The 16977-nt window shown below is 37.9% G+C and overlaps 1 protein-coding gene across 1 annotated transcript; it reads left to right on the forward strand.

Moving 5' to 3' along the window:
- Positions 1-12379: 12379 nt before the first annotated feature.
- LOC131620015 (uncharacterized) lies at positions 12380-14194 on the forward strand. The gene has a single exon (XM_058891042.1). It carries the CDS (start codon positions 12380-12382, stop codon positions 14192-14194), a length of 1815 nt encoding a protein of 604 aa, XP_058747025.1.
- The last annotated feature ends 2783 nt before the right edge of the window (positions 14195-16977 follow it).

The following is a 16977-nucleotide window of genomic DNA, read 5'->3' on the forward strand; positions in this document are numbered from 1 at the left end:
CTAGACTCTGCTAAGGAAGATTGATGAAGATAAGGGTGACAGAGACTGTCCATGTCTCTCATTCCAAAAGGTGTACTCAATGCAAAATTGAGACAAACTTGGCTTGTTAAAAGTCTGGTTTAAATTGGAAGAAAACTCACCAGGGTAGGCTAAAAGGTGACTAAAGACCTGTGCCTATGTTTATAAGAAACCTGATGGGTCCTTGTATACAAGCTCAAGAGGAAGCTGGAAATGCTTTTAAGAAGCCTGTGGGTCCTTGTACAAAGCCCAAGAGGAGGCTAATCGAGGGTCCTTGTTATAGCACAAGAGAAAGCTATGTAGTTTTGAACTTATTTTGGCTCTAAGCAAATGGGTAAGAGGTTTCACCGGGAATAATTCCTCTTTGGGTGGATGTGTCCTATATTTTTGGATTCTAAGGTTTTTGCCAAGATGTTTCACCGGGAATAATTCATCTTGGGGGTTTGAACTACAGATCTCTAATTAGGAAAGAGCCTTCACCGGGAAGACATTCTCAATCCTAGGCCATATTCCTATAATATATATATAGTTTAACTGTCCTAGGGTTTACACTCAAACGTAGTTCTAAACTAATATATATGCACAGTTTATATTTGACAGTAATTTAAATAAAGACTGTAAATTGAAAGCTTGTAAAGCCTAACCTGGATGGAGTGGAGGCCTTTGAAGAAGTATATACAGAGCTTTTACCAGCAATTGATGGATAACAGTTGAATATATATATGATAAACAGTTAATGGTTTTTGTGAAAACAGAAGAAGTGAAGATGGACAAAGGTCACATAGGTATCTGAAGAGTTTCACCGGGAATAATGCCCTTCAAATACCAGAAGAATAAAACAGAAAGAAGATTTTGAAAATACAGTTTTGAAAACAAGCTAAGAAGAGAAGGTGTTTGGGACTTACACTCTATTAGAGGCCCAGTACTTTATAGTACTGGTGTAAAATTAGTTTTGAAAATGATTTGAAATAATATAAGGTTTTGTTGTTTGAAAACCTTAATTATTCGATTTATTCGGAGATTGAAAACAGTTTTGAAAATTGACAGAAAGTCAACTTAATTAAGGTAAAGAAAAAAAGATCTATGCCTAATTAAGACCTAAATAATTGGGGTTTTATCATAAACTTTATTCATAAAAATAATTAGGTTAAAACAAAATGAATATATGCATTTAAAGTATTTAAGAAAAACACTTAAAACATACTATTTTAAACCTAATAAAAATATATGAAATAAATAATATTTTTATGATTTTTTTGATTATTCATAAAATAGATATATTAAATAACAAGTGTGTGAAAAATGAAGTGAAAATGATTTAATTTGATAGGTTAATTAATTGTGTAAAGTTGTGAAGAAATCAAATGGGAAAAGTGATAAAAAATAAGGTTTTGTCACCTAGAGGGATTGAACTCACGCCCTCCAAGTCACACACCCAAAACCAAACCACTGGGCCAGCGCGCGCATGGTGATAGTAAACTGACTCCTTTGCAACTCATATGTTATTCAAGTGTATAGAAGCAAAAAGAAAATAAAATCAAAAGGTCTGGGGCGAGGGGGATTCGAACCCCAGACCTTGGGCACGCGCAACACACAAACACTCTTTACCACTGGGCTATCACGTTTTAGTCGTTTATGAAACAGGTATCATTCAAAATAAAATAAACTCAACCCTGAATTTGAAATTTGCGCGCCACCACCATTGTCATCTTCAACCTCAAGTTCTCAGATTTTGAATTTATGAACTTGCTCATTTCTCAACCATTTGCAAAGATGTAAAGATGAAACTTATTCTAAATTCACTCACGATTCTAAATATGTAACTAACATAAATTTATATCAACTATATCTAACTAATTTACCAGAAATCGTGAAGAACCCTAAATTTTGAAAATCAAATTAAATGACTATACTGAAAGATAAATGAATGATGATAGAGGGTTTTCAATCCTCTGATGATGCTTAACAAGATAGAATCGAGATTTATCACAAAGAGTGCTTAAATTAAAGAGGTAGAGTTCAGAAACTTACCTCTGAAAATGGAGGTCGTGAGGATGATAGAGAGCACCTGGGCTTGTATGAATGATCCCAAAAGCTTCCTTGTGGTTCAGTGATGCTAACTGAATGCTTGTTGTAACCTCAATCCTCCTGAATTGTTCTATGGACCTCCCTCGATTTGAGCTTCAAGTGAACATGGAGGGTGATGATTCTTGAGTTACAGATGAGCTGCAACCATCTGAACAGCTTCACTACCTCCTATGGAACATGCCTGGATGCTTAGCTTGATTGGAAACCTTCTGAATTGCACTATGGACCTCCAACTGCAACTGCTCCAAAGTGAGAGCAACAATGGTGTTCCTCCACTTACAGAAGTGATCCAGGTGCTTGGATCACCTCAAATGACCTCCCTTGAGATGTTAGAATGCTTACTTTCCAAAGATGAGCTCTGGTTTGAAGAAAACGATTCTTCTTGCCAAAGAACTTTGAAAAACAATAAGCATGAGAAGAGAAAGAGAAAGCAAGGAATTGAGTTGCTTTGGTGTGTTTTTCTACTAAAGTATGCTCCCCTATTTATAGGTAAATGGTTCAGTACTGATTGAGAGAGTGAGCTTGCTTAATGAGAGAGTTTTGGTTTCTTAGCCAAGAAGAAAATTTGAAAAGATCCTAAATGCAATAATGCATTTTCGGGCTAGCTTCCCCAACCATTGATCTTGTATGATCCAAGGGAACATTTCTGATTTAGAGGAGAGTTCTAATTGGCTTAGAACAAGATTCCTTGATGATTCATCATTTGCCATAAATTCAAAAATGCAATCATTACATAATCACATGCCTTTGTTTTTGGGAATCTTCTCTAATCCTTATGCAATGATGAATTTGGATGTGTGGTATGGTTTCAGATGTATTAGAGGTCGTGTAGCATCACTTAGTGAAGCAAAATGCACAAAATTGCAAAGTTTCAAATTGTACATGACCTATAATTTCACTTCATGAGGCCAACTTTGAACAAGCATAACTCTTAGCTCAAAATGAATTTGGAGAAGGTTGAACACAATTTAGAAAGCCCTAAACATCTACTTCAAATCATTAGTATGGAGTTTCTTCAGAATCCTTTGGCAAATTTGTGAAAAATGAGGCCAAAGTTGGAAGAAAACTAGGTTAAAACACTTAGAAAAATTTCTAAGTGTTTATGACCTAAAACTCCAAAATTTCCAAAACTCTTAAATGATTGATCTTTTGAAAAAAGTTCCTTTGTAAGATGTTGTTTTATTTTGCAAGATCTACAACTTTCATGTTGGAAGTTTTTTGAGTTGTGTAGGTGAAATTTTGAGTTCTCACCATGCCTTAAAAAACCCTAATTCCCGACTTTTTGCTCCTTGATGAATTTCTTTGAATTTCTTTGGTCAAATGACTTTAATATCCATATATTGATGATATTGATCCTTGAAAGTCATGGTTTGACCAAAAATCTCAAAAGTCAATGGTGATCCCATACAGTTGACTTTTTCCAAATAAGGTGAGATTTTGGACTTTTGTGTAGAAACAAGATCTGCTCCTTAAATGAATGATGTAAAGGGATTATATTGAGGTAATAGAGACTCTTGGATCATGTCTTGAGTTTTAGATCCATGCCCTGATTAAAAGTCAACTATCTTGGGGAATTAGGTCAAAAACCCTAATTGTCGACCAGAGGACAATGATGACTGTAGACTTTGAATTGAGGTGTAATGTCTAGTGGATCTTGTCATATGAGTTATTTGAAGATGATTGATGTCTTTGAATGGTCCCCTAGGGATTTTTAGGGTTTCCCAAAAGTGTTCCCTGATTTTAGTCCTTGATAAGGCTCCAAACCCTGGTCTGTTGATCTGAGTAATTATGTACTTAGATGACTGGGTGTCTAATCAATCATAGGTGAAATAATGAAGCTCTTGAGTCTCATGATTGTGTTAGAGACTAATCCTCCTATTGATTGATCCTTTGCCTGAGTTTTCTTGTCTTTGAACACCCTCGATTGAATGTCAGACTGCTCTGGGTACTTACTTTGACTTGATGAAAATCCTGAAGATATGTCATCTCAGGGGGGTCAAAAATTAGGGTATGACAATGCCCAGTAACGCAATTTTCTATAGAGTAACCGGTTACCCAAATGCCAGTAACCGATTACCCTGAAGCAGAATCAATTTTCTGCATTTCTAAGGGTTCTAAACCTAATACAACTTCAACCAAACACCTCTAACATCTCAATATTATATCAAGTCAAATTCTAAACCAAATCCAAACATCTCAATGTTCTAAAGGAGTCCAAATCATTTAATATCAGCTATTAGTAGTAATTAATATGGAACACAAACATACTATCAACATGCAATATAGCTTTATCATCAAGAACTCATATCACCAACTAGTCTAACATGCATCAAGTGTATCTCACCATAACCCCATTACATGCAACACCCCCAAGTCACTATCTAAGGACTCACCTTGCATCAATGGAGCTTTGGATAATGAACATGCTGCAATTGAGCTCCTCACTTGACCAATACTCCAACTCCAAATTCATCAAACCCGTATCCACTCTTTAACACACAATCAACATGTATGTCCCAACTTCAAGCTCAATTTTCTCCTTCAAAACATAAGCTATGAACGCGAACCATAGGTGCAAATCGAAGAGGAATTCGTTAGCTATCCAACGGGACCAGAATCATTACAATCGGAGTTACGAGCAGAGAGATATACCTGATTTAGTGGAGGCTGCCATGGAATACGAAAATGGAAAAGATGAACATGATTCTTCTTTCTCCCACTAACTTCTAAGCTCTTCTTTCCCCAAAATTCTGGTTTGGTAGTGGCAAGTATGGGTCTTCACCAAAACAAGACCTAATATTCCATGCATTTATTCTTTAGTGCCCATGATGCCCTCCAACTTAGTGTTAATTACCATCATGCCATATGGTTGCATCCCAACTAAACACATGTGATTCTAACTACTCCACTAATTCTTGTTATTAACCATTCTTTAGATTAATAGAGAATAAGACCAATGCTTTCTCTCTAATTACCATTTACTCATTTAAATGATAATTATCGGTGTCGAAGGATCGGGATATTACATTCTCCCCCCCTTAAATAGAATTCGTCCTCGAATTCCTTCCGTTCACCACGAAAACCAACCCTTCATATCTCTCCATTCAGGGGAAAGAATGTTACTCACAGTCGTCCTTAGATAATCTCACTACTCTGTCTGAGGATCATTCGGTACGAAGAAACATAATCTGCCAAAATGATTGCATTCCACCATACATGATTAGAAACCTTAATCCCCAGGTAACGCGTCTATTCAAATACCTCGTCTTGAAACACTTGGGAAAAGATCCTCCCAGGGTCCTAACCTTTATTGATCTACACTGATCATCCATGACTTTAGAACCCTAGCAATTCTCACATTGGTTATCCGTCATTCAATCTCTGACGTGTTCACCCTCATTCAACAAACATTACTGATTCACTCAGCTCCTTGAATTACTTTCCATTTGAGAATTACTGCCACAACCTCACTTCTACGATAAAACACTTCAAATTATTCTCCACTCGAGTCCATCCCTTATGACTTACAAGCTAAACTGATAACCTACGAACATCAGACCGCATGCCATCCACAAAATGTATTCCCAAGATGGCCCATTGATAACACCTCCCGAGATATGGTGATCCTTGAGAGACTAGAACGAACGAAACACTGCTTCGACAATTTCCCTTAGGAAAATACTTTCATTCCAACATAAAATCCTACAATTAGTCCGTTCGTTCCTACCTCCGACTTATCTGATTCTTCCTTGATCCGTTGCGCTACTCTGATTCCAACAAGTCACACACCTTGAAATCCTCTGAGTCACATTATACCCATAATTCACTTAGTTTCCATTAATACACAATAATTCCTTATCTACAGTTTTCCAATTACAACACGCGCCAGAACTCCATATACATCCCTCGTCGACTACTACTCTTCGAAGTTGCGTACTTTCCAGAATCAAGCTACTACTTACTCTGCCATTCCATATAGTTCATCTACCATAACTTAGGTACACGTTTCATCCTCAGGACATTGAAACCCAAACACTCACTGACTTAGAGGTTCGTCCTTGTCACTGATTTCCACAGTGTACATCTGCTATGTTTTTCATTCCAACAAATCTTTGTTGCTCAGCCGGTATATCAAACCCTTCACGACATACTGCAGCTCAAGATAACTCTAACAGTTTTACACAACTTCTACCCAACCATACACCTTCATCCTCTTAGCGTGGTATCACCTCTGATACCCGTGCGACTTACTGATATAACGATCCTCCCATAGCCACACTCCATTCACACAACCATCTAACGTATGTTCCACCTCTGAATCAGACACTGAACTGACTTCCCCAGCGGCTGCATCCTTCATTGCAGTGCTTCCAACGGTCTGAGTGTAGCCACAATGCAAGAAATTGCACTTTGCACTTTGCACTTCGAACATCTCTCTTATAAACTCCTTAGCAGTTCTCAAACCAAAATGTCCATGCTTTACCAAGATTAACACTTATCCACTCAGAGTATCTACAGACACTCTACCAGATACGTCACACATCAAACTAGTCCAAGATACAATTCACATATTCCATCACCGGTTGCCAATGATACATGATAGCCACTCACTATGCTGACCAGGATATCATGACCGCACATGAGTCCCACCCTAGACACTCATGCAAAATTGCCAACTTAACACTTCATGAAACGAGAACGTCCCCAAGGTACAATCTGATACTAACTCACGCAATCACGATAAATCAGGGTCTCCATAAGTATAGTATTGGATCTTGATCCATTTCACCATCGGTTGTCTAGTCATTCCTCTACTATCGAGCGTGAAGTATGGATCCTTATCCCACATACCTTATGAGAGTCTGGATCTGCATCTCACAAGTTCCAAATCAGAATTCTACCTTGAGCTTCAGATCACCTTTGTCCCACACATGTCGGAAAAAGATGACTCACACATCTTTATGCACGATAGCGATACTGTGGCATTATACCTGTCTGGTAGTACCAACATGGTGGTCTAACTCCGAGGCCATGTATTCAGGTAACCTACCTCAGTGGCGTATAATGATCCCCACACGTATCCTATAGTTGTAATCGACAAGTGTCTGAATAGGCCTCCAACAGGTTCATCGTTCCTCAAGTCCTTCGAATCACACTCCTCAGGATGCTAAAACCTGAGAGTGCTACACATCAAGGTTACTTACTCAGAAAGACAAAACGCCAAGCACGAAGATTTGAAGTTCAACTTCGGGTTACCATGCAATGCGCGTACCCACTCGTCCCACGCATGCATGAGATTCCAAGGATAATTCAGTCCAGATAGGAATACTATGGTTCCTAACAACCAACTCAACAACGATCATCCTACTGACGTTCCAGATAGATCTTAGTTCTTACTCGCCTGAACGCCCAACGCCAAGCGTAATTCTATGGCTTCACTCAGGGTCAGACGAACAACCACTAACAAGAACTTAGGTTATTGTATTTCACGCTTCTACATCATTTCATATTCCATCTAGCGTAGTTCTAGAACTTAAATATAAAATGATAAGAACGGAAATGCATGCCCTCTTCCATCGACAAGGTATTCAAGCTTCGTCCAATCTTAAGTTACCACACTCATACATTCCACCAACATCTACTAGGTAACTACTCTCTCTTAGGGTACTTCAAGTTGTATCAGGATCTAATACTCTGCCCATCCAATCACTCTCCGTACCAGTGTAATCAGAAAGGTCTAACTCTTCTGTCCGCATTTCCAGAGGCCACTCTGTCCTATCAGCTCACCCGTCACACTTAACACCGGCAGCATTATCAGTACTGAATCCTACTAATTCACAGCTCAACACCTTCGGAGAATCTCACTTACAAGGCTCCTACTCAATCCCATTTGGATTTCCCTTGCTATTACCAAGACTTAGAGAAAGCTTCACTTTGTCCAATCAAAATCCTGGGGGTTTTAGCTGCCTCAATCCACACCTTGACAGTTCGGGTAACACTACTTTGCGTCAAACGCTCTCCTTAAGCTTGACGACTCCAATATCCCTTCTACTCACGTCGTCCAATAAATCCAGCTTCCATATATAATTCACCACCCAACCAATCCTTGCTACTTGGGTTCACGACACTTACAAGTTTTACGAGTCCTCGTGGCGGCTCTGCCGTAATTCTACTGTCTCACACTCAGTCGATGAGTTGATCAAGTTCAACAACTGAATGAGATTTCAGTAAAATCAGGCTTGAAACACACACTTGAGAGGAGGAAAAAGGAATTGCTAGTGATGTCTCATGGCTCGGCCAAGAATCGACCTGCTCTGATACCAACTGTAACACCCCATACATAACTGACTAGTATATTATGCATGAAACGTTAAAATTGATATTGAGTACATACAAAAGCTATATTTATAGAAAGATCCATATAAAATACAACATGAAATTCTACTAAGAAGCATAATACATGAGTCTTCAATGGATCTTGCACAGCGGAATGTCAAAACCAACGAGGTCTTCGAGCCAACACCATTTCCAAGTCTTTAGTCCGAACCTGCTTCTGACCAAACGCTACTAAACTGCACCTGAAAAAAAAGTTGATTGGGGTGAGATTACTAAATCTCAGTGAGTCCTCCTATCCTATGGGTCCACTCGGATCTACAGGGTACATGCATCAAAACCGAATCCACCATTGATCCGGGGTTTATCCTCACATCCGGTACAAGTACGGAGAAAACAAAGTGACTCGTCCACCATTGGACTTGTCTCAAACAAATACACACTGTATAGCAAACAAGTATGCAAACCCGCATCCACACACGGGGAATCCAGAAGTGTAACAACCTCGGCTAGATTATGGAATAAATGCATCCTCGATGAGTAACCTCCTGCCTATATGTCAAGGGACTTGTACAAGCACACTGCAAGACGGTTAAACGGGTTCGCACAAGCCTAAATGGCATCATTGTTCCGTTAACCTTCTTCACGCTAGTGAGTTACGCCGAGTACAAACCGCCACCTTGACGCCTGAGCCCATCGGGAGAAAGCCTAGTATTAGTCTACGTGACTTTACTAGAGGTGAGTTACCACATTATGCATTAGCCTACATAGCCGCATAACCCCACCATACCGAGCACGCAAGTGTGTTAACGGCAAGTGAGTAAAACCCCGTACGGAAACTCACGAGCACACTGCAACGGTAGCTCAGATGCACACCATATCGAACAATACACATGAACGGGTTATTCCATTGGACTACACGGTCCGGGAGGGCTCATAGACTACATAGTCGGAGCAGCGTCCCAATCTAGCCTTTCGGCCACTTCGATTCAAGCATACGGAAATATGACGTAATGTCAAAGTCACAAACAATACAATCAATACCGATCGTTTAACCAAAACGACGGTGTCCATAGATTTTCATGTATAAAACATAATGGCATAACTCTTTCAAATATGGTTATCACAATCATAATAAGCAATAAACAACTATGCCATGCTTAACATAAAAATTATTAATCAATTGGTAAAGACATAAGTTCCCATACTAATTCATTGATTCACTAAGTGGGGATCCATTATTATTAAATCAAACATTCTGGTTTGGGGACCAATTTTGATAGAAAGTACACGTCGCTAGCTTTCCAACGATATAAAGTTTACGCAATTCCGATACCCGAGCCGAAAGTTACGAATTTCCGAAGTTTGCTGATTTTTGCACTTTTGCCCAGGGTAACCGGTTACCCAGAAGCCAGTAACCGGTTACTGGCATGCAAAATGCCCAGTAACGCAATTTTCTATAGAGTAACCGGTTACCCAAATGCCAGTAACCGATTACCCTGAAGCAGAATCAATTTTCTGCATTTCTAAGGGTTCTAAACCTAATACAACTTCAACCAAACACCTCTAACATCTCAATATTATATCAAGTCAAATTCTAAACCAAATCCAAACATCTCAATGTTCTAAAGGAGTCCAAATCATTTAATATCAGCTATTAGTAGTAATTAATATGGAACACAAACATACTATCAACATGCAATATAGCTTTATCATCAAGAACTCATATCACCAACTAGTCTAACATGCATCAAGTGTATCTCACCATAACCCCATTACATGCAACACCCCCAAGTCACTATCTAAGGACTCACCTTGCATCAATGGAGCTTTGGATAATGAACATGCTGCAATTGAGCTCCTCACTTGACCAAAACTCCAACTCCAAATTCATCAAACCCGTATCCACTCTTTAACACACAATCAGCATGTATGTCCCAACTTCAAGCTCAATTTTCTCCTTCAAAACATAAGCTATGAACGCGAACCATAGGTGCAAATCGAAGAGGAATTCGTTAGCTATCCAACGGGACCAGAATCATTACAATCGGAGTTACGAGCAGAGAGATATACCTGATTTAGTGGAGGCTGCCATGGAATACGAAAATGGAAAAGATGAACATGATTCTTCTTTCTCCCACTAACTTCTAAGCTCTTCTTTCCCCAAAATCCTGGTTTGGTAGTGGCAAGTATGGGTCTTCACCAAAACAAGACCTAATATTCCATGCATTTATTCTTTAGTGCCCATGATGCCCTTGATAAGTGCTTTATTCATGCTAAAATGATTTATTATAATATAGCACTTATCTTGCTTATTTGACATATTTCTCACATAAAACCCCCCAATTATTGAATAAACTATTATTGTGCAAGATTACTTGGCTTGGTTTGTTTTTGTGCAGGATTTGGCCTTAAGCAAAAAAAACCAGAAAACAGAGCATTCGCTGCAGCAAACTTTCTTTCGCTGTAGCGAACTCCAGGCACTCAAAGGCAAAAATCCAGAAACAGTGCATTCGCTGCAGCGAAAGGTAGCGAATGGTAGCGAAGGCCCGATTCGCTGCAGCGAACCATATTTCGCTGTAGCGAATGAAGTCAGAATCAAACTTCCCAGTTTCGCTAGCAGCAAGCAGTAGCGAGGTACATTCGCTGCAGCGAACCATATTTCGCTGTAGCGAACTTTGGCGGTTTCTAGAAGATTTAAATTGCTTAAAGCTGAAGAAAACATTCACTGTAGCGAAATATCCTTCGCTTAACAATGAAGCAAGGCATTCGCTGCAGCGAAACTCCTTTCGCGTAGCGAACTCAGGCGGCCAGAACTGCTATAAAAGGAGCAGAACTCATTTCAGAAAGAATTAATTCACTTTTTATCTTGTAATACTGATATAATAGAAGTAGGAATAGAGGTTTTTAGGTAGAGAGAGCTGGATATACATCGAGAGTCGGGAAATCGTCATTAATGTCGTTCCAACTCAATTCTTCCATTGTTCATCAAGCTACCATGAGTAGCTAAATCCCTCTCTTGTTGGGATTGGTCGTAGTTCACCGAAACAGTATGTATTTTCTTTAATCATGGCGTTATATATAATTTATGTTTGAATCATTATCGTTGTTATCTTCGTTTTACCGTTTATTTCATGGATAGAATTGATATTGACAAATACGATTCTAATCTCGATCCAAGATAACAACTATTAAACTCTAAATGCTAGACATAGATTTAGGTTTAATATTCACTTCAAGTATTGAAACTTAATGCTACCGTATCGTTTAATAGACTGAGAAATCGTCGATTAAACCATAAGGTAGAAATCTCAACAAACGTTTAGACATGAACTTTGTTGTGAGCAATACGTGATGATATTGAAACAAGCATACATTATGTATAACTGATCTAAGATTTACATATTGAATTGGTGGATGAAAACCAATTCCCAACAAGTCTTTTCCTCTGAAACTTATCTTTCGTTATTTACGCATTTTTACTTTCCGTAACTTTCAACCAAACAAACTTGAAATTTATGCTTAGAACTATAGAAATTGTTGAACGGTTTTGATATCGCTCCAATCCCTGTGGATACGATAATATAAAATACTTACATTTGAATTGTACTTTCTACAACATCAAATTGGCGCCGTTGCCAGGGATTGGCGTTTAAGATATTAAAACATCGCAATCGTTTCTATACTTTTAAGCTTTATGCATTTGTTATATATTGTATATATTTTCCTGTTTTTCGCAACGTTTGCTAAAGTGTTTGGATAGGTGAAGAAAATTCTGTTTATGCTTCGAGGAAAAAGTTCAAAGGAGCAACTTCTTTTTGATCCCGAGATCGAAAGAACAATCCGAAAGAACAAGAAGCAAACGAAGAAACAAAAATCCAAACAGAAAAGAAAAGGAGCATTTACATCAACTTCCTCATCAGATTTATCAAAAGAAACAATGGCTGAAGTTGTTAACGGTCCGTGTGAAAGTAGCCCAAGGCGGTTCGCCCATCTCACCAACAATCCAGCTGCAAGACGAGCTGAGATGAAAACAGGATTGCTGCAAATTATTTATGCTAACCCTTTTGCAGGTTTGGATCATGAAGATCCATACACTCACCTCACTCGATTCTACGAAATAGCTGGTACATTAGGTGCACCAGAGGCTGAAGAAGAAGCGGTATTCATGAGGCTATTTCCGCACTCTTTGATCGGCAAAGCAAAGGATTGGTACCTCGATCAATCAACGGAAACCATGACGAATTGGAATGTTTTAGAGAGAAACTTCCTTAGCAGGTTCTTTTCTCACAACCGATTCATGGATGCAAAGACAGCTATTGCCACATTCACCCAATTTTCAAATGAAACTTTGTGTGAAGCCTGGGAACGCTATAAATCCATGCTACGGAAGTGTCCAAACCACCGTTTCGATGACATGTCACAAATTCACATTTTCCGTAATGGATTATTACCTCAACCGAAGCTTTTACTTGACGCAACAGCTGGAGGTTCCTTGATAGCAAAAAGTGCAGCAGAAGCAATTTCAATCATTGATAGGATGGCTCTCACAGATCACCAAGTTCAACACAATCGAGGTACCGTACAAAAGAAGCCTGGAGTTTTGGAATTAGGTACAAATGATGCAATCCTAGCACAAAACAAACTGCTCACTCAAACCGTAGAGGAATTGACAAAACAGCTTTCCAAGCTTCCTCAACAACTCAAAGATATGCACGGTTCGTCGAGCACATCGCAACAAGTAGCCTTTTGTGAACTTTGTACAGGTGACCATCCAACCGGTTTCTGTCCCCCGATCAACGAAGAGGTAAAATATATGGGAAATCAACAACAAAGGCAAGTTTCGTACAATCAAGGTTATCCACACAACAACAACGCAAGCTATGGCCAAAACCGACCAAATCAGTACCAAAGTTACACGCAGCCAGATAAGCTTTCAAAGATCGAGGATACCTTGAATCAATTCATGCAATTGTCCATGGCAAACCAAAAGAACACCGATGCGTCGATTAGAAATCTTGAAACGCAAGTTGGGCAAATTGCGAAGCAACTAAGTGAGCAACAAAGAGGTACGTTTTCTGCCACTACTCAAGTTAATCCCAAGGAAACTTGTAATGCAATCATGACGAAAGGCGATGACATTGTTCAAGACAAAGTTGGGGAGAATTCAAAAGGTATCGTGGTAGATAAAAATCAAGAAAAAAGAAAACGTAGGGAGGAGGAAGAAAACAATGCGGATCCTGGAAAAGTTACCTTACCGGTTACCATTGGAAATATCTATGTTAATAACGCTTTAGTTGATCTTGGATCAAGCGTCAATCTTCTTCCATTATCCACCATGAGAAAGATTGGAGATATTCACTTGAACCCTACAACAATGAAGTTGCAACTTGCTGACAAATCAACCACAGAACCAATTGGTGTAATGAAAGATGTAATGGTCAAAGTGGATGGTTTTCGATTTTCAACTGACTTTGTGGTAATAAGCATGAACAAAGATGAAGACATTCCTCTGATTTTAGGTCGTCCCTTCATAAAAGCATCTCGAATGATGATTGATGTGGATGAAGGGAAGATGAAAATAAGGCACAAAGAGGAAGAAGTCAACTTCAAATTGTTTCAACACAAAGAGAATGGCTATTCCAAAGCTAAAGCTCCTGATGAAAAAGGCCTGATATTGAAAAAGATAAATGGTAAAGAAAGGCCAAATGATGGTGGGAAGGATGTTCTGACAAATTCATACAAACCACCGTAAGTTTATTCGAAACAGGCGTCGAGCTAAATGACGTTAAACAAGCACTTGTTGGGAGGTAACCCAAATTTTCATTGCTTTCATTTCCTTTATGCATAATTAATAGTAAGTAGGAAGGAAATGGCATGACATAGCACAAAGAAAATTCTGCAGAAAACAGAATTATGCAGAGTTCGCTACGCGAAGCCCTGCTTCGCTACAGCGAACGCAGCAAGTTTAGAAAAAAAAAATATTTTCCAATCATGGCATCTTCTTCATTTTCGATTTCTATGTGTTTTCACTTTTGAGCAATAGATGACTCATGACCAATTCATAATGCTGTGGTCCTCTAATAATAAATTGAAAGAAGAAGCATAGAGTGGAAGATCAACTTCACATAAACCAAAAGAACAAGGTTGAAGGACATGAGTTGAAAAGATTGCACTATCCAAGGTACATGTTTAAATGCTTTCTTAGAATTTAGCATATACATGACATGAGCAGGCTGCATAAAACCAGTTCATACAAACCTATGCCATGACATGTTTTCATATGAATCACTTAGTTCTAAAAACAAGAAAGTGAGGTAACCTTCCATTGTTCACTATATGCTAAGGAGACTGACAAATTCTTGTTTTAACTCGTTTGATTCATGCTTAAATCTTGCATTTATGTTGGTAATCGCAAAGACATAGAAGGGATCAAGGCAATTCTTTGAAATTGAGCATAACCACTAAACCAAATATAGCCTCATCGTCCCTTGTGAGTGAGTGATCTTTTGCAACCCCTTTTGAGCCCTATGACAATGAATCTATCATTAATGAACTGAACAATACATTAGGTAAACCACTTAGTGGATATTGTTCTATAGCTTTGAAAATCATAAAAAGTTCATATATGATAGATTCTATTTTTCCTTGAATATAACCTTGAAACCATGATATCTTTTGAAAGATCTCAATGAGCATTCAAAGCAAGTAAGGTATTGTTCAAGTTGGGGAGAAACGAGAAAAAGACTTTCTTCAAAATAAAAGAAAAAGATTTGAGAATCAAAAGAAAAAAATTAGAAAATGAAGAAAGAAAAAGAAAAGGATATAAAAGAATGTTTTCAAAAGGAAGAAATAAGAAGTATTGGATAAAAGAGTCAAAACTTTGAATGCTCTTCTAATCAACAACCTTTTGTTTCCATTATCCATAGAAATGACACTTCCTTGGTACCTTGGCCACATTACAACCATAAAAGACCTTAGTGATCTATGTTCTTGCTTATCAACATATCTTGCTTGGATGAAAGTATGAATTGATCTAGATGTTAGCAAAATTTGTCATGTGAGAGATCAACATACCTCATCATTTTCACTTATAGTGTGGTAAGTGTGATTCATGATTAACATGTTTAGTGCTTTGGATTGATTGACATGGTTTTTATGTGGAAGACTTGTTTCATGAATATGTCTAAGTACTAAAGGAAGTCATAAGACATTTATCCTTGGATGTTCAAACTTCAAAGAGCCATGTGCCTCCTATACTTCATTGAGAAATTTGGTTAATCATGTGAAGGTGGTTTAGAAACTCTTGCTTTTGTTTTTACTTTGATTGAGGACAAGCAAAGATTCAAGTTCACATGTGTTTAGTTGGGATGCAACCATATGGCATGATGGTAATTAACACTAAGTTGGAGGGCATCATGGGCACTAAAAAATAAATGCATGGAATATTAGGTCTTGTTTTGGTGAAGACCCATAACTCTTTAACACACAATCAGCATGTATGTCCCAACTTCAAGCTCAATTTTCTCCTTCAAAACATAAGCTATGAACGCGAACTATAGGTGCAAATCGAAGAGGAATTCGTTAGCTATCCAACGGGACCAGAATCATTACAATCGGAGTTACGAGCAGAGAGATATACCTGATTTAGTGGAGGCTTCCATGGAATACGAAAATGGAAAAGATGAACATGATTCTTCTTTCTCCCACTAACTTCTAAGCTCTTCTTTCCCCAAAATTTTGGTTTGGTAGTGGCAAGTATGGGTCTTCACCAAAACAAGACCTAATATTCCATGCATTTATTCTTTAGTGCCCATGATGCCCTCCAACTTAGTGTTAATTACCATCATGCCATATGGTTGCATCCCAACTAAACACATGTGATTCTAACTACTCCACTAATTCTTGTTATTAATCATTCTTTAGATTAATAGAGAATAAGACCAATGCTTTCTCTCTAATTACCATTTACTCATTTAAATGATAATTATCGGTGTCGAAGGATCGGGATATTACAAGAAAAAAACTTATTTTATATATATAGTCTTAATATTGAATGACTAATAAGATTTTTTTCTCTAAAAATAGATAAATTCCCTAACAAGCTATGTAAAATTTTAAAGATTTAAATACTTTTATGCCTTCAAATATTTCAATCTTTAATTTTTTTAATTAATATTAAAAAAAGGTCGATCTAAAATTATTTCTCAACTGTTGCCTATATATAAGGTCTTGGATTCACATAAGTAGCATGTGTTGTTTAAACAAAATGAGGAGATAAAAGAGTTATGTGATTGTGTTATATAACTACTTTTATTTATAAATATCAAATAGAATTACCAATAGAGATTAAGAAGTTACTATGTAGTGTCCTGGGTGTGCAATGGTAGCTAAGGGATACATTGCGATCTTCTCTATTAATGATGATTTCATTACAAAAGTGATGGGAACAGATAATGAAAAAAATTAAAATTAAAATTTATTATCTGTTTCTTTCATTTCCTTTATGGAACCTTCAACAGTATTTCTATTGGTGTG

This window comes from Vicia villosa, linkage group LG7 (assembly GCF_029867415.1).
Source record: "Vicia villosa cultivar HV-30 ecotype Madison, WI linkage group LG7, Vvil1.0, whole genome shotgun sequence".
Taxonomy (NCBI): domain Eukaryota; kingdom Viridiplantae; phylum Streptophyta; class Magnoliopsida; order Fabales; family Fabaceae; genus Vicia; species Vicia villosa.

Bases quoted from the DNA above. Each gene is read 5' to 3' on its own strand.
- LOC131620015 (XM_058891042.1), top strand. From the start codon at position 12,380: ATGGCTGAAGTTGTTAACGGTCCGTGTGAAAGTAGCCCAAGGCGGTTC.